Below are 15,601 nucleotides of genomic sequence, written 5' to 3'. Positions count from 1 at the left end.
TTTCGACTTTATGTTGCCGAGGTGTGAGGTGTATTAAAATTTCTTAAAAAAACATAAAGCTGCATAAATTATGTTTAACCAAACCAAACCAAACCAAACGTAAAATATTTGCTATTTTACCTAATAATATTAGAACAAACTATTTTACATTATAAAAAATAAATGTTTATTTTTAACTGAGGATAAAAGATATTGATCAATAATTTTGTAATTAGAGTAATAATTCTTGTATTAATGATGACAAAAAAGCGAAAACGGTGTCTAGAAAGTCTGTATCATAATATATTTCATGTACATTATAATTTTCTTTGTTTAAAAGACACGCAATAACGACACGTTTGTGTATACCAATAAAGACATGTTTTTTGCTAATTTATCTCAAAATGGATTCGTTTTGTTTGATCGCTTCTCAATTATTAAAATAAACGTAGTAACTTATAGAAACTAATGAATGTTTATATTAGGTTGGCAGTCATATCTTTGAATTTGAAGACTTAAATATCGAAAATATATAGGCGTCAACTCAAAGGCAGTTGAAGACAAACTAATAATGAATGCCGAGATTTCCCGAGAGCATCATGTATATTTTCGCGGGACCTCCTATTTAACGCTATCTCTAATTGTGTCTCTCTTTTATTTAATTTCTCTGGGCTCTCGTCTCCTTTGACTCGTACTGGAGACCGCTTCTAGACTTGTGTCTAGCCCTAGCAGGCAACTATTAAGCCCGACCAATCACGTTAGAGTTTTTGACAAACACAAATGAATTAACACACTCCACATAACCACTCTAACCAACCTGATTGGTCAAGCTTAATAGTTGACTGCTAGGGCTAGACACTTCTGCTTCTAGACCGAGCGCTCCCAAGACGAGGCGAGAGGCACCGAGGCAAAAGACGAGACCTCGCCCCAAGTACATACTCGCCTTGTCTCGCCTCGGGTCGCTTCGGCAAGTGTGTACTTGGTACAGAACCAAAGAACAGAACGTTCAGAATGCGAGGCGAGAGGGCCAGATAGCAGACGAGAGCCCCAAGCCCCAAGTACACATTCGCCTCGGGTCGTCTCGGCGAGTGTGTACTTGCACCATTAAATATCTGTTTTGTTAATATTACTTCTAGTAGTTATTTAATTTTACCTTATCAGCTAAGTTTTCTCTAGTTTCCTAATCAGCTCCATCTCCAGTTATTTTTTAGATTTTTAGTCCTATTTGAACAATGTTCCATGAGGATTGTTCTTTCGAGATACATATTCAAATCTGTTCTGTGATTCAAATACGTTTCCGACACTGTTACAATCGTTTTACAATAAAGACTTATCATATCGCAATTTTTTTCAATCGTATATTTTTATTTTTTACTGTTGAAGGTGTTAAAGTTTGTTATCGACTTGTGACAGATTGAAAATGAATCAAAGCCTACTAAAGGTATAAACTTAGGTATAAACACGTTTACTTCAAAATCTCATATTTTTTATAAGGATATAAAATATAAAATATAGGTGATAACTTGTGAAATAACAAAGGCAATAAAAAGAACAGTGTTCAAATTTGAAAAAAATATAGCGCTTAGATAAACAAATGTTAAAAAAATTCTTTAAGAACGTTGTAGATTTCTAATTCATCTTTCTTTCTTTTTTTGGCGTACCTTACCCATTAATACCTATTTAAACCTATAACGATGGGTTTTGTAGCTTCCGACTGTGCTTCCGACATTCCAATCGATTCAAATAACCATAAACCACAATGCAATAAGACTCTACGCAAATGTTCCTAGACGCCTTAAGGCGGACTCTGGCGACTATTGTACTTGGCAAGTATTTTTTATTGATATACAGGGACCCGCGATAGTGCAACGTATAATAAATAACTTAGAAATTCTGTATAGATACCCGACGCACCCTGTGTACGGTGTAGGTATATCAACTGATATCAATAATAATGTTTGTCAAGTACAAGAGTCGTCTGAGCCTTAGATTAAGAATAAAAAGTCTGAGCGCGCCATTAGAATGGTAAAACAGTATGTTAGTCACTGGCTTACTAAATTTATTCAGAAATAAAACACTATTTACTTGAGCTAGAACAATTTCCATATACAAAAAATTGAGGAAAAGTTATTATTTCGGGTTGTTTTTTTAAGATTGCTTGCTTCTTTTATTACTCTATCTACATCATTTTAAATTTCTCAAAATAGATGTGTTATTAAAATAAGAAAGACACACTAAGGTTAAATATATATTTATTAGAACAAATTAATCATTCCAACACAAAAATCACTGGACTTCTTTAATAACGTGCTTCTCCCTCTCAGGGACATATGGTACTTCGCCGCGTTTCGAATGTTTTCTTTTATTACTTTCCTTGCGCTTTTGTTTATCTTTAATTGTTCTAAGTTCTCTCTGAGCATTGTAAATGTGTTTTGGTACATGTCTATGCCGACTGATTCTCTTTACTTGTGGATGATTTGCAAACTTCTCCTTCAAAGCTTCACTGTAGCGCAAAGCAGTTTTCTCACGAGGCCTCAACTAGAAAAAAACAGAAGTTAAATGTTATAAAAATATTTATATGGATTACTGGTTAAAAAATGCTTACTGGTCCCAATTTTTCAGATGCCCTTGCTTTCCAAATTCTAATGTTCATTTCATCAGATCCACTAATGATAAATTTGTTATCCAATGTCCAATGAACACTTGTTATTCTCTGCATTCTCTTGGTATGATATATTTCTCTAGAGTGGCCATGACCCATTTCAAAAATCCTAATTGTCTTGTCGTAACTGCCGGAAACAAATTCTTTTCCAGTAGGTGCATACTCCAGACAGGTAACCGCTTCCACATGATCCATATGAACATTTACTGGTTTTTTAAGATTACGTGTATCAAAAGTATATAAACTGTAAATAAAAGAAATACACATAATTAAACAAGTTTATAGTCTTTTATATATTAGAATATCTAGAATACCTATTATTAGTACTAAAAATAACTATATTAAGTAACTAAAAAATAAGAATTAAAATCTAAACTTACTTATAATCCTCATTTGCACAAGTGAAAGTAAAGGCCTCCATAGGATTCCATGCCACTTTATTACTTCTTAGCTTCATTATAACTTTCCTAAGGGGACCATTATCACGTATATCATATAGAATTATACTTCTATCACTAGCACAAGCAGCTAAAACATTAGTTTCAACCATATTAAAGGCAATATCATGCAAAGTGTCAACACCCCACTCATAAGATTTAATGGGCTCATTTCTAGACTCTTCCCATACTTGTACAACTTCTCCAGAAGTAGCGAAAATATTGCTTTTCCTGTGATGACTAATCCCTGTTACAACTGTTTTACTAAGAATTGTGTTTACAGGTTCTTCCTCTTCACCGAACTGAGGTATTAACGACTTCCATGTTTTAATTATCTTGTCATCGCCAACTGATATAAAGTGTTCTCCTTTGGGAGTGTACACCAGCCCTCTAACAACTCCATTATGAGCCACAAATTCCCTAGTGCATAACTTTCGAGGTATATCCCATAATTTTACTTCTCCATCATATGCGCCACTTATAATAACAGATAACTGTTTAGGATGTTTAGCAATACACGACACACTATCGCGATGGCCATCTAAATTTCCAAGAAAAGGTTTGGCAAATACTTTCTCTAACTTAACCGCGTTTAGAGCTCTTGTATATTCCCTAGGAGCCTCGAATGGATGTAACGATGGGTCGTAATTTCTAAAAACTATTTAAGATTCCTTTACAATAAGCCATAACAGTGAATATTGTCTTACCCTTGTGTATATCATTCTTAGTTTCTCTTAGGTATTCATCTGGGGATCGAGTAATAACTTTTACTTTCATTTTAATAATATTCTACATGTATTTTACTTTCTACTTTAAAAAATAATAACCTAAAAAATAAGTCAAGGTTAAGTTCTAGTTAAATTAGGAGCTTCTTTTTTATTTTTTTTTTTTCTATTTTTGGCCACTTGTCTATTACGACATTCAGCCAGCTTATTTCTTAATATTTAATTAGCGTTTAAAATTGGACAAATACAGACTCACACACACATTTAACACCCATGTCCGAGGCCGGAATCGAACCGGCGACCTTGCGTCTACTAGAATGCGGCGCAATCATTTCGACCACAAGGCCGACTTCTTTTTTATATACAGGCTTTTAGTTAGTTAGCTTTAGCTCTATGGCTGAGCTGCCAGGGTCTTCCCCATAAAATAATTAACTAGAAAGAAGTGTCAACTCTGTGTTAAATCAGCTGGAAACACGATACGCCACCGAAAGCCTTCGTTGTCGTCTGAGAACTAATTTTCCAATTGACAGGTTGACATGATAAGGACATGATGGCTTAATTTTCATTCCGATTCGGTTATTCAATGGCGGGCTCTCTTTCAGTTCAAATGTATTTTGTATTTTTACTTTTTCATAAATAAAACCAAAAATAATTTATTCACATATATTTATTTGAAATATGGAACAACGTGACTAAATAAATATAAAAATATAGAGGATTGTATTGTTTCAATACCAATTAGTTAATTATATGTACTTTTAACGTAAATTAGTTAAGGTATAAGCATGACTTACAGTAATTTGTAAATAAACACACGTATTCGCAGACTTCAAGGACAGAAAACGGACACAGGGACATGAAAACGGGAGCCTTATACAAAAACCTGGGTATACCAAGAACATACCTGAAAACAGAAAAACAAATTTTTTTATACTAAAATTAACAATGTAAAAATATCAATATTAAATTTATTTAATATTGATATATTAGGTATAAAATATAAATATACTGTTTAAAAAAGCGTCCATTATTCCCAAAGAGACCTGGTTTATAAATCAAAAAAGAAGCAAAAGAGACTTTGGTCGGATAACATAATCAGATTATCAGTCCGATTTATTGCATTATTGACAATAAATCGCACATACTGGAGATAACTAATGTTGGCTATAGTTAAAAATGATCTTACCTTTGCTTGTAAATTGTTTCCATTTTTCAAAAATCGCCGATCAAAGAGATTATAACACCATTTTCTTGCATCTAAAAATGTAAAAACTGTTTATTTACTACCTATTTTTCATATACATGGGACATACCTATTACTGCAGAAACGTCATTTTCTCCAGAATTCTTCATGTAATATATATTTTATATACTTTATTACCGATTATCAGCCGAAATATTAAATTGAACTTCCAAAACGAAACTAAAGGGAATGAATTAAAATGGCGTCGAATATTTTCTAATTCGTTCTAGAACAAATCTAAAGTTGTCTCTGAAACCGCTATAAAATTAAAATGCTACAAACATTGTAGAAGAAAAGTAGTTTTTTCTTTTGGAAAGTTGCCACTCCTGACTCGCATTAAGGATGTCGTAAAGATGTTATGAAAGTGTCGATACTGTTAGCGGTTTACATCTTTTGTGACGTGAGATATGACATGAAACCATTATAACGTGCATCGGTCCGATTCGGGCAGTTCTTAGATCGATTCATTGAATCGATCCACCGTCTCGAATCGATTCAAAAAATCGATTATTTCTCGGTAAATAATCGATTTTTCGATTAATCGATCTGAGATCGACATCCCTATGACATTAACCATTAGCCTAACAAAAACACAATTTGTTTTTAAATATGCGTTTACTAAAATTATAATTAAAAAAATGTTTAAAAAGCTAATGTTAAAAATGCCAACGAATATATTACATTTAAGGTCTTACAGCTCCGACAGTAAGAGTATTATATCATTTTATATCTTAATACAAAAAATTGCGAACTTTTTAGCTGTAATAATTGAAAAGATCGGATATATTACCACAATAGGAATTAATAGGCCTGAAAAACGTAACTGTGTGGATAGTAATACAGCGAAAATATTAGAAAATGCAATATCTGAATTTGAAAAAGATAATACATCACTTGCAGCTGTATTATACGGAACAGGAGGGAATTTTTGTGCTGGACATGATTTACAAGAAATAGTAGATTTGCAACATAATAAAAGCAATTGGGAGCTGAGCATGGTTAGTTTTTTTACTCTGAACAGATCTATTCAAGGGAAAAGTATTCAATATAATATAGAATATCTTAATATACTCTTCCTAATTTTAATATTTTTTTTTTCCTGTTAAACTGTTTTATTAGCTACCTTCCAGGAAATATGTTAGTAAACCTATGGTTGCTGCTTTAAATGGTTTTACTGTAGGTGGTGGTTTTGAATTAGCTTTACTTTGTGATTTAAGAGTCATGGAAGAAACAGCAGTCATGGGATTTTATGGTAGAAGATTTGGTAGAGGAAATGTATTTTTCTAAATGGATTTGTTAATTAATCATATTATATTTTTAGGTATACCCTTAACAGATGGAGCAACAGTTAGATTACCAGCTATGATAGGCTTATCCAGAGCATTAGATCTAATTTTAACAGGAAGGACTTTAACAGCAAAAGAAGCATTTGATTGGGGATTGGCAAATAAATTAGTTGCTTGTGGAACATGTGAGTGCATAAATTATGGTGTGCACTTTAGATAATGTAAATACTAATTTGTTTATTTGTAGCCCTAGGTCAAGCAATTCAACTAGCTACATGTCTAATTAAGTTCCCACAAGATAGTTTGAAAATTGATAGAACTTCTACTTACAATGCATCATTTAACCAAGTTTATGATGAATTATTAAAATATGAGAAGGACAATTCAAAAAAAGTTAAATTATCAGATTTAGTAGAAGGGGCAAAGAAATTTTTAAGTGGAATTGGAAAACATGGCAAAACCTATAATATTACTGAAAAAGAGAGTCTTGAATGGGAAAATGAATTTACTAATACAGCAAAAAGTAAATTGTAAATATGTAATATACTGTAAATATTTTCCAGAGATTTTAAACTAAAATATATTTTAATGTATTTAAATCAGTTAGCCCGGTGGCCACTTCATCTGACGGCCACCCAAAACATGAATATGTAAATGGTAAACGGACTGGCTTCCTTCCTTTCCATTATTGATTACTATACGATAGCCTTTCGGCAACCTCTTTGCTGCTAAATCTTTAGCAGTTAATAATAAGTGACCAAGAAGCTTAAAGACAGCAATTAATTAGGAAATTTTACATTAGAGTTGAAAAAGTATACTTCTTTATGGTTTTCTTCACATTTTTCAATCATTGGAATTCTTTTCTTTGGTATAACAAGAAAGTGAACTGGAGCCTGAGGAGCAACATCATTAAAAGCTAGACACTGTTCGTCTTCATAAATGATATCGGCTGGAATCTGTTTAGCTAATATCTTATCAAATATAGTTTCAGCGTTTTTATCGTATTGGGATTTTTGTGCCTTTTCAACCTCACTACTCATCTACAATATTAGATCGTTAAATTATTATAGTTTCTAATAAAACAAAAAAACTTACCTTGACAACTGAAAGTAAAGATTTCCTGAGATGAACAATATTGGTTACTTTTGCTAAATTTAAGAAAATATTCATTTTATGTTATAGATAGAACCTACCTACCACTAATACATTACAACTGATTAAAAATTAAAATATTCCGAAATTCAGATAATTTAAACAATATAGCGATAAGCCTTGCTAAACATATCAAAATATTTTTTATAGAATCGAGTTCATAATCTGAAAAAAAAAAATATCATATATAAAATTGAAAATGCCAATCAAACAAAGAATCCATTCGAAACGGCCATATAGGTCGGCCTTGTGGTCGAAATGATTGCGCTGCTTTCTAGTAGACGCAAGATCGCCGGTTCGATTCCGGCCTCGGACATGGGTGTTAAATGTGTGTGTGAGTCTGTACTTTGTCCGATTAGAATTTAAGTTTAGATTTAAGTAATTGAAACGCTCTATAATAAAACTGGGAAACGCTCATATAATAAAATAAAACTGGCTGAATGCCGTAATAGGCAAGTGGCCATAAATAGCAAAAAAAAGAAAAAAAACGGCCATATAGTTCTGGCAGCTTAAGCCGTAAAAGTAATAAAAAAAGAATACATTCAAGGAAATCTTACTCTGTGGTTATCATGTGACAGAAACAGGTTATGTTTATTGTTGACATTTTTATAGAAAATTATTTTTATTTTTGCAATAATTGTTATTAAAATGACTGATAGCACTGACGATTCCGAATTTAAGCTTATTTATGAATTAGCCAAAGAGAAAATATTATTCGGGGAAGATCTAAAACGTTACATCGATGACAATAAGTTTATTGACGGGCTTCAAAAACTTGGTAGAAAAATTAACCAAGAACTAAAATTTTTGAAAAAAGTATGTAATAAGTTAATTATATGACAAAAAATACATTTTGCAGCTGCCACAATTAATTTAATTATGCAATTTTTAGGTAACCAAGAACAGAACATTAAAAAAGGAGCATTTACAATGTTCAAATCTCACCCATTTCTCATCTCTTATTGATACTTTAAAGACTGTTGAGAACTCTCAAAGTGTTAATAAAGTATTCTTATTAGATGATAGAAAAATTACTGTAGATATTATCTGTGATAATGGCCTTACATGGATGAAAGTTATAGCTCGAAATCCTAAGTCTTTAAGTCAGATTTATATGGGGAATTCAGGCTATGGAGTTCGAAGTATTGTAGATCAAGCCTTGGAATATATTGAGTGTGCTAAATTATATCCTTGCTTGTTTCAAACACCTAAGGTAAATTAAAATATCAGTCATAAAATGTTGAAATCGATCCAGAATCCAAGGCATTATTGTAATTATTTTTATTTTAGATTGTTTTTGTATTTGCCAATGGCATTGGAAGTACTTTAGCTACAAAATTAGAATATTATGGAATAATTGTTGAAGGAAAAAGAATCGATACTTATGATATTATAAGTGATTCAGACAGTGAAGATGAGAACAGTATATTAAAAAATAGTTTGCACTCCAATTCTCAAGACTTATCAACACAAAATACTGCAAATATAAAAAAAATCAATTTGGATGTTTCAGCAATGTTAGCTTATTGTTGTTCAGTGGCAAACGGTAGTGCTCATTTATATGACTTTGATGTACCTGTGCTTAAACAACAAGCCGAATGGGAAAGACAAAGGCCAGTGAAACCGATTTTGGACAATTTTTTTCAGGGTAAGTTTAAATAATATAAAATTAAATACATAGGAGAATTACAAATACATTCATAGGAGAATTACTTTGGAATTACAGTACCAAATTAGAATAAGAAATTAATTTTTAGATAAAAAATTATATTGTTGTCAAACAGCTAAAGATAGTTTTGAAAACATTGTAAACACAGTTGGAGGCCCTACAGAAAAAAATAGAGCTGCAGAATTTTTAAAAAGAATAACAGTACTTCCTGATGATGCTACTTATACTGATACAATAAAAGATAATGAAGAAACAACATTTAAGCAAGTACAGTTTACTTCAGACAAAACTTTATCCGTTGGTGGCAAAATTCGGCAGAGGTCTCTAAAAATCTTTATGTTTGGAGACCAAATACACGCTGTAACTGTTACATCAAATGATGGTTTTGTCAGAGCTGCAAAACAACAAGTAATGTAAATTAAATACTATTTGATGTTTTAAACTAATTTCTCTTTTTATTTTAGAACATCAATTTTGTTGTGTTTGTTCACGAATCTAGGGCTTTAACAGAACAAAAAGAAATGACTAAAGCAAAACCATTACAAAAATAAGATTGTATTTTTTTCAACATTTATAGAATAAATATTTATTTATCTTTTAAACTTTGCTTTTGGGCCAGAACATGGTCCAAAAAGTTAGCAAGCTTAATATTTATTTTTATATTAAGAGAAAGATATTATTTAGTTTTTATAACAAAGGATACTGCAGAAAGTCTTTAAGGAAAATTTAGTCACTATCAACTTCATTCTTATTTACTGTTCTTGCCCATATTGGATATAAACTAGCAAACGTTAAGTAACCTGTATGTCCAGGTTGCTGTGCTGGAGGAATTGCTGTTAAACATTTTTGAACTTCACGATCTTTTTTTTCCACCTCTTCTGTTTTCGGATATTTCAAAAACTCTACATCTAATGTAGGAAATTGTCGTATTTGAACATTATATTGAGTTTGAAGCACTTCTAAGGTTTGAATTTCTTGAAATCCAAAGTTTTTAAGTTCACAGCAAGTTTTTTGAACTTGCTCTATACATGGTGAAAATGAACAAAGTCTGCCTAAAATAGTAAAAAAAAAATATATCCAGCAAGAAATTTATTGAATGAATCCTACCTCCAATTGATTTTAGAGCTTTAACCGCATGAGGTACAGCTAACCATGGATGTGGTAAATCTAAGAAAACAGCATCTGCCTTTTCATTTAAATCTTCTCCAAATCCATTACAACACACATCTCTATGTGTTACAGTAACATAATTAGCTATAAAAAAATGAACTATATGTATTTTCAGTCAAATGAATCACTTTTACGGCAAAAGTTATATGTGCATATCAATATATTAGTGCAATACTAATGTAATAGAAATGTTTACCTAATCCATGATCTTGAAATTCTTGACCTGCAGTTTTTGTTCGAAGTTCATGAAAATCAAATGTATATAAATGCCCTTGAGGTTTAATAGCTCTGATTAGAGCATGGGACAAAGAGCCACTTCCTGTTCCGCTCTCAATCACAATACTACCTGGTTTAATTTCTAACTGTAGTATTATCATGCTTATATCTGGAGTGTAAATTATTTGGGTTCGATGAGGCAAAGTAATTGTCCATAGTTCTGGTGTCGGTTGTAATATATATCCCCAACCTTTACTCAATTGTATTTTAGTACCATATGTTTTTCCAATTAATTCTGCACACTTTAATGCTCCGTAAGGTGTTTGAAAGATATTCTCTACTTGTTGACCTTTTTTATTTAAAGTTTTCCCTTCCGCTTTTACATTGTACACTTGCGATATAGTAAGATACAATATAACAGTATCTCCTTCGTTTATTACTTCCTTATATCCATCAAAACTCATATTTATGACTACGATAAAATACAGTATTGTATAGTCATATTTTTATAACAGCCCTTTTTCACCGAAAATCTCAACTCGATACACAGAAAAAGCCCTTCTTTTTCTTCAGGATTCCGGTTACAAATACAAACGACCGTAGAATTAGGTTACTTGTTAGTTGTACTTTTATCTTCTTTTTTTAATTAATTTCAAGGCCTAAGTTGCTAGAACTGTACGGTCCATATAATACGTATATGATCCGGCTTAATAATAGGGTTGGTTGATTTTATCTTCTTTCAAAGTGGAGTTTATGGATGGAGAAATTTCATCTATCTATATCTCGTGCCGGTAAAGGTGTGGATCCGGTGGCTGACCTTGAAGCCTATATTTGCTGCATTTGATCATCGATACTACGCAAGCGCACATCGTCGATGTTGCCAAATTGCAGTTTATTTTCGAATTATTTTTACTTAATTATCTTGATATCAAAAATTAAGGTAAGAAGGATAATGAAGATTGTGAAATGAAATTATTATGAATATATAAAATTGTAATAATAATAACATTTATTTATATATTTACATTAGAATTAAAATTATCATTTAGGGATTTTTTCTTAATAGTTTTAAACTTATTAGAATTATTTTATTTCTTTCAAGTTATTTAATTTCTAGTTATTTACAGGCAAAATAGTTTTGATTATATGTATTGATGCATTGAAGTACTACCATGACGAGTCTTATAGAACAATACACGTCAATGGGAGATAGAGGTAACATTTTACCTATAATGTTACTAATATATATACTACCGTATGATCGAGAAAAAACGGCGTCAGCGATGGACGGCGTCAGCGATGGCTATGGAATGAAGATCGCTGTCATTTTATATGTAAATTTATACGGGAAATGTCATCGATGTTCATTTCCCAGCCAACTTGACGCCGTTTTTTTTCGATCATACGGTACTTTGATTATAATGTTTGTATCATAATTTCTTAAAAATATCAAGTTAGTGGATTAATAGCAATTTTAGACATATATTTTATCGAAGAGTGTGTTGATAAGACTAAAATAAGCTTTATGTTTTATCTTTTTCTCTTACGTTACAGTATTTAATATCGTGTACTTTGATATTCTTTTCTTAATTTACTGTAATTTCTTGTTTCCTATAATGCCAAATCTTGACAATATGGTGAAGGTTGAGTTTTGATCTTTATACAAGACCAAATTAAGACTTAGTTAGTTTGTGATTTATATTAAGATCTTTCTTATAATATTTGTTATGTCTTAATCTTAATACTATATTATGCTTTGTCTGGAAAATAAATGTTAAAATATCTTAATTTTGCATATCCTATTCCATCCTTCCATTAGGAAAAATATAGTTTATAAATCATATATGCTAAGAAAATCACATAAATTAGTTGTAAGAATAGAGAAATCGTAAGGTAGCAGAAAAATTAATGCAATATATGTATAAGCAGAATTAAACAAGGTAACTGTTAATGTTGCTGAAGCTGACTCTACAATTTTAATTACGGAGGCTAAAGGCCTTTTAAGGCCTCCGTAGTTTTGATGGAATGTTAAAAAAATCTATTATGAACATGACATGGAGCTACAGCATTTAAAAATTAAAAAAAAGAAAAAACTTGGACATATCCCTTTTAATTTCCCGAATTCTTCATAAAGCACTTTTTAAACGTAGCATAATAATCTAGAGCAATTAGATTAATTATAGAAATCTAGAGTTTTATTATTTATATTTAATTTTATTGACAATGAAAATACATAATAAGCGTTCACGTGTTGTGCGAAATATTAAAATAATAATATAAATAATATACCGCGTACTATGATTGAAAAAAAATAGCGTCAGCGATGACTATGAAATGAAGATAGCTGTCATTTTATATGGGAAATGTCATCAATCGTCATTTCCCAGCCAACTGGACGCCGTTATTTTGATCATACGGTATATATTGACAAAAAAAACACTGAAAAGCACATATTTGTTTTCTACTGAAAATAATTCCAAAATAACTTGCAATCTGGCAGCATTGAAGATGTGCGCATGCGTAGAGTCTGTGACTATATGCAGCAAAAACTCGTTTCAAGGTCAGCCACCGGATCCACACCATTACCTACCCTCGTGCCTACTTTTGATAACACAGAATTCGAATCGCAGTTCGAAAGAAAGTTTTCAGACGTTCACCCGTCCATCCACTCCATCCACTCGCTTCAACCCATATACGTATATGCTTCAACCCTTCTTCAACTAAAATCGCTTAACTTCAATGTTGCTTCAGTGATATTTCGGAAATCCGGGTGTATCGATGTAGCTGCCTTTTGTTGCCCAACCTTATCTTCTTTTTTACTTAATTGGCATCTACAACCAATTCTTGATCGTATATAAATACCATGATTTTATATACGAAGTTTCCAATGGCATATTTGCAATTTTTGTAATGAACCATAGCAACAAGGCAGTTGACTTTTTTATTTATCAAAAATCAAAATTGGTCAAAACATGACAGTGATGTTGACTGTAGTTATGACCATAAAATAATTAACTAGAGAGAAGTGTCAACTCTGTGTTAAATCGTGGAAACACGATACGCCACCGAAAGCCTTCGTTGTCGTCTGGAGAACTAATTTTCCAATTGACAGGTTGACATGATAAGGACATGATGGCTTAATTTTCATTTCCGTTTCCGGTTATTCAATGGCGGGTCCTCTTTCAGTTCAAATGTATTTTGTATTTTTTCTTTTCATAAATAAAACCAAAAAATAATTTATTCACATATATTTATTTGAAGTATGGAACAACGTGACTAAATAAACATAAAAATATAGAGGATTGTATTGTTTCAATACCAATTAGTTAATTATATGTACTTTTAACGTAAATTAGTTAAGGTATAAGCATGACTTACAGTAATTTGTAAATAAACACACGTATTCGCAGACTTCAAGGACAGAAAACGGACACAGGGACATGAAAACGGGAGCCTTATACAAAAACCTGAAAACAGAAAAACAAATTTTTTTATACTAAAATTAACAATGTAAAAATATCAATAGGTATAAAATATAAATATACTGTTTAAAAAAGCGTCCATTATTCCCAAAGAGACCTGGCTTATAAATCAAAAAGAAGCAAAAAGAGACTTTTAGTCGGATAACATAATCAGATTATCAGTCCGATTTATTGCATTATTGACAATAAATCGCACATATTGGAGATAAATGATGTTGGCTATAGTTAAAAATGATCTTACCTTGCTGTAAATTGTTTCCATTTTCAAAAAAATCGCCGATCAAAGAGATTATAACACCATTTTCTTGCATCTAAAAAATGTAAAAACAGTGTTTATTTACTACCTATTTTTCATATACATGGGACATACCTACTACGGCAGAAACGTCATTTTCTCCAGGATTCTTCATGTAATATATATTTTATATACTTTATTACCTTTATAATTATAAATTTCAGCCGAAATATTAAATTGAACTTCCAAAACGAAACTAAACGGAATGAATTAAAATGGCGTCGAATATTTTCGAATTTGTTCTAGAACAAATCTGAAGTTGTCTCTGAAACTGAAATCTGTCAATTCTAAACTGTGAAGTTAGACAATAGTTAGACAAAAACAATGCTGTCCTTGTCTAGGCGGCCATACTTGTCGTGAGGAGAATGACAGGAATGACACTAATGACTGTTTCCAATTTTCCTATTTCACTGTCACCCCCCTGGTTATGACGTTTGGTTTGGTTTGGTATTCCAATATAATTCCAATCTTTGATTCCAATTACCAGAAAGCTGAATAATTTATTTCTCTCATTTTGTAATATTAGTAACTTGCAGATTAGAGAGTTAAAGAAATATTGTGAAATGTAAAGTATTTTAAGATTACCTGCTATATTTTTAGCTATCAAATAAGGTTCTCTATGATAAGAGGCGATTTGTATAATAAATATACAATAGTATCACAATTTGGGCTCATTTTATTAAGTGGAAAACAAACATGAGTAGATTGTTTTTTCCATTATCTGGAAAATGTATTTACATTAACATGTTAGTCAAGTGGTTATAATTTTCATAAAGCTTGTGCTTGAAGTTATCCAAGTTATGAAATCTATAATATGGTAATTAAGTATATCTAAATTTAGTCAGAATTGTTAAACAAACAAATACTATGGAGGATTTGAGCCCTAGTGACGATGCGAGCGTGTATGATATATATGGAAAAACACCTCCTAGGACAAAACTTCTAAGAAAAAATAGAGAAAAAAAGCAAAAATACTTATCTGGGTAAGCAACTAATTAGCTATTAATTAACACATTTGGTGTGTTTTCTCATTATTAAGATTTCAATTCTATTTATTATCTGTTTTATGATCTTTTAATATTCATATTACTGTTAGGGAATACTTCAATTATTACTTTTAGGTCGGATACATCTGTAACAAAGCATCATAAACATAAACATTCTTTAACTAGGAGAAATACAGTAAGCACAATGTATGATGAACTTATTGCTAATGCTGACAAATCTGACTCTGAACAAGGTGTGTTTTGCGTTTACACATAATCTTATTGAGAATTGTGTTAGA

General features: G+C 31.4%; 6 protein-coding genes across 10 annotated transcripts in view; 3 read left to right on the top strand and 3 right to left on the bottom strand.

Moving 5' to 3' along the window:
• Nucleotides 1-2,214: 2,214 nt before the first annotated feature.
• LOC115880096 (DDB1- and CUL4-associated factor 13) lies at nucleotides 2,215-4,154 on the bottom strand. The gene is made up of 4 exons (XM_030897223.1): nucleotides 3,786-4,154; nucleotides 3,022-3,736; nucleotides 2,585-2,885; nucleotides 2,215-2,517 (listed from the first exon to the last, which is right to left on the bottom strand). The coding sequence occupies exons 1-4, from the start codon at nucleotides 3,853-3,855 to the stop codon at nucleotides 2,266-2,268; spliced, it is 1,338 nt and encodes a 445-aa protein (XP_030753083.1). The 5' UTR covers nucleotides 3,856-4,154; the 3' UTR covers nucleotides 2,215-2,265.
• A 1,449-nt stretch (nucleotides 4,155-5,603) lies between these two features.
• LOC115880047 (mevalonyl-coenzyme A hydratase sidH-like) lies at nucleotides 5,604-7,336 on the top strand. The gene is made up of 5 exons (XM_030897163.1): nucleotides 5,604-5,751; nucleotides 5,806-6,044; nucleotides 6,166-6,310; nucleotides 6,368-6,517; nucleotides 6,580-7,336. The coding sequence occupies exons 1-5, from the start codon at nucleotides 5,610-5,612 to the stop codon at nucleotides 6,864-6,866; spliced, it is 963 nt and encodes a 320-aa protein (XP_030753023.1). The 5' UTR covers nucleotides 5,604-5,609; the 3' UTR covers nucleotides 6,867-7,336.
• LOC115880049 (histidine triad nucleotide-binding protein 2, mitochondrial-like) lies at nucleotides 6,820-7,670 on the bottom strand. 5 transcript variants are annotated; one of them, XM_030897168.1, is made up of 4 exons: nucleotides 7,526-7,670; nucleotides 7,428-7,435; nucleotides 7,151-7,372; nucleotides 6,823-7,097 (listed from the first exon to the last, which is right to left on the bottom strand). In XM_030897168.1, exons 3-4 carry the CDS (start codon nucleotides 7,370-7,372, stop codon nucleotides 6,936-6,938), a joined length of 384 nt encoding a protein of 127 aa, XP_030753028.1. In that variant the 5' UTR covers nucleotides 7,428-7,435; nucleotides 7,526-7,670; the 3' UTR covers nucleotides 6,823-6,935. The 5 variants fall into 5 exon arrangements, with proteins under 5 accessions (XP_030753025.1, XP_030753028.1, XP_030753029.1 ...); XM_030897169.1 differs by having other exon boundaries at nucleotides 7,530-7,670; XM_030897166.1 differs by having other exon boundaries at nucleotides 7,428-7,452; nucleotides 7,526-7,669.
• A 384-nt stretch (nucleotides 7,671-8,054) lies between these two features.
• Nucleotides 8,055-9,748, top strand: LOC115880046 (UPF0415 protein C7orf25 homolog). Its single transcript, XM_030897162.1, has 5 exons — nucleotides 8,055-8,300; nucleotides 8,377-8,697; nucleotides 8,775-9,132; nucleotides 9,242-9,561; nucleotides 9,618-9,748. Exons 1-5 carry the CDS (start codon nucleotides 8,133-8,135, stop codon nucleotides 9,702-9,704), a joined length of 1,254 nt encoding a protein of 417 aa, XP_030753022.1. The 5' UTR covers nucleotides 8,055-8,132; the 3' UTR covers nucleotides 9,705-9,748.
• Nucleotides 9,693-11,176, bottom strand: LOC115880048 (tRNA (adenine(58)-N(1))-methyltransferase catalytic subunit TRMT61A). The gene is made up of 3 exons (XM_030897164.1): nucleotides 10,520-11,176; nucleotides 10,261-10,407; nucleotides 9,693-10,205 (listed from the first exon to the last, which is right to left on the bottom strand). Exons 1-3 carry the CDS (start codon nucleotides 11,001-11,003, stop codon nucleotides 9,880-9,882), a joined length of 957 nt encoding a protein of 318 aa, XP_030753024.1. The 5' UTR covers nucleotides 11,004-11,176; the 3' UTR covers nucleotides 9,693-9,879.
• A 2,341-nt stretch (nucleotides 11,177-13,517) lies between these two features.
• LOC115880052 (mitogen-activated protein kinase kinase kinase 4) overlaps nucleotides 13,518-15,601 on the top strand; it is a 41,769-nt gene continuing 39,685 nt past the window's right edge. Inside the window, exons 1-3 of the mRNA XM_030897173.1 lie at nucleotides 13,518-13,532; nucleotides 14,741-15,299; nucleotides 15,438-15,556. Of these exons, the coding sequence (XP_030753033.1) occupies nucleotides 15,184-15,299; nucleotides 15,438-15,556 (235 nt within the window). The 5' untranslated portion in view covers nucleotides 13,518-13,532; nucleotides 14,741-15,183. The remainder of the gene's footprint in view (nucleotides 13,533-14,740; nucleotides 15,300-15,437; nucleotides 15,557-15,601) is intronic.

This window comes from Sitophilus oryzae, unplaced genomic scaffold (assembly GCF_002938485.1).
Source record: "Sitophilus oryzae breed Bouriz unplaced genomic scaffold, Soryzae_2.0 scaffold_1614_pilon_pilon, whole genome shotgun sequence".
NCBI lineage: Eukaryota > Metazoa > Arthropoda > Insecta > Coleoptera > Curculionidae > Sitophilus > Sitophilus oryzae.
Note: the sequence above shows the minus strand (reverse complement) of the source record. Positions and strands in the feature narration are given on the sequence as shown.

What these genes read in the sequence shown, in the direction of transcription:
- LOC115880096 (XM_030897223.1), bottom strand. Translation starts at nt 3,855, where the DNA reads ATGAAAGTAAAAGTTATTACTCGATCCCCAGATGAATACCTAAGAGAA. An exon ending in TAAGAATGATATACACAAGG is followed by an intron (nt 3,737 to 3,785) that starts GTAAGACAATAT and finishes AATCTTAAATAG; the next exon opens with TTTTTAGAAATTACGACCCA. An exon ending in TGTGCAAATGAGGATTATAA is followed by an intron (nt 2,886 to 3,021) that starts GTAAGTTTAGAT and finishes TTTTATTTACAG; the next exon opens with TTTATATACTTTTGATACAC.
- LOC115880047 (XM_030897163.1), top strand. Translation starts at nt 5,610, where the DNA reads ATGACATTAACCATTAGCCTAACAAAAACACAATTTGTTTTTAAATAT. An exon ending in GCAATTGGGAGCTGAGCATG is followed by an intron (nt 6,045 to 6,165) that starts GTTAGTTTTTTT and finishes CTGTTTTATTAG; the next exon opens with CTACCTTCCAGGAAATATGT. An exon ending in ATTTTATGGTAGAAGATTTG is followed by an intron (nt 6,311 to 6,367) that starts GTAGAGGAAATG and finishes TTATATTTTTAG; the next exon opens with GTATACCCTTAACAGATGGA.
- LOC115880049 (XM_030897165.1), bottom strand. Translation starts at nt 7,502, where the DNA reads ATGAATATTTTCTTAAATTTAGCAAAAGTAACCAATATTGTTCATCTC. An exon ending in CTTTACTTTCAGTTGTCAAG is followed by an intron (nt 7,373 to 7,427) that starts GTAAGTTTTTTT and finishes CTAATATTGTAG; the next exon opens with ATGAGTAGTGAGGTTGAAAA. An exon ending in GTGAAGAAAACCATAAAGAA is followed by an intron (nt 7,098 to 7,150) that starts GTATACTTTTTC and finishes GCTGTCTTTAAG; the next exon opens with CTTCTTGGTCACTTATTATT.
- LOC115880046 (XM_030897162.1), top strand. Translation starts at nt 8,133, where the DNA reads ATGACTGATAGCACTGACGATTCCGAATTTAAGCTTATTTATGAATTA. An exon ending in GCTTGTTTCAAACACCTAAG is followed by an intron (nt 8,698 to 8,774) that starts GTAAATTAAAAT and finishes TTTTTATTTTAG; the next exon opens with ATTGTTTTTGTATTTGCCAA. An exon ending in TTTGGACAATTTTTTTCAGG is followed by an intron (nt 9,133 to 9,241) that starts GTAAGTTTAAAT and finishes ATTAATTTTTAG; the next exon opens with ATAAAAAATTATATTGTTGT.
- LOC115880048 (XM_030897164.1), bottom strand. Translation starts at nt 11,003, where the DNA reads ATGAGTTTTGATGGATATAAGGAAGTAATAAACGAAGGAGATACTGTT. An exon ending in ATTTCAAGATCATGGATTAG is followed by an intron (nt 10,408 to 10,519) that starts GTAAACATTTCT and finishes ATTTTTTTATAG; the next exon opens with CTAATTATGTTACTGTAACA. An exon ending in AGCTCTAAAATCAATTGGAG is followed by an intron (nt 10,206 to 10,260) that starts GTAGGATTCATT and finishes TTACTATTTTAG; the next exon opens with GCAGACTTTGTTCATTTTCA.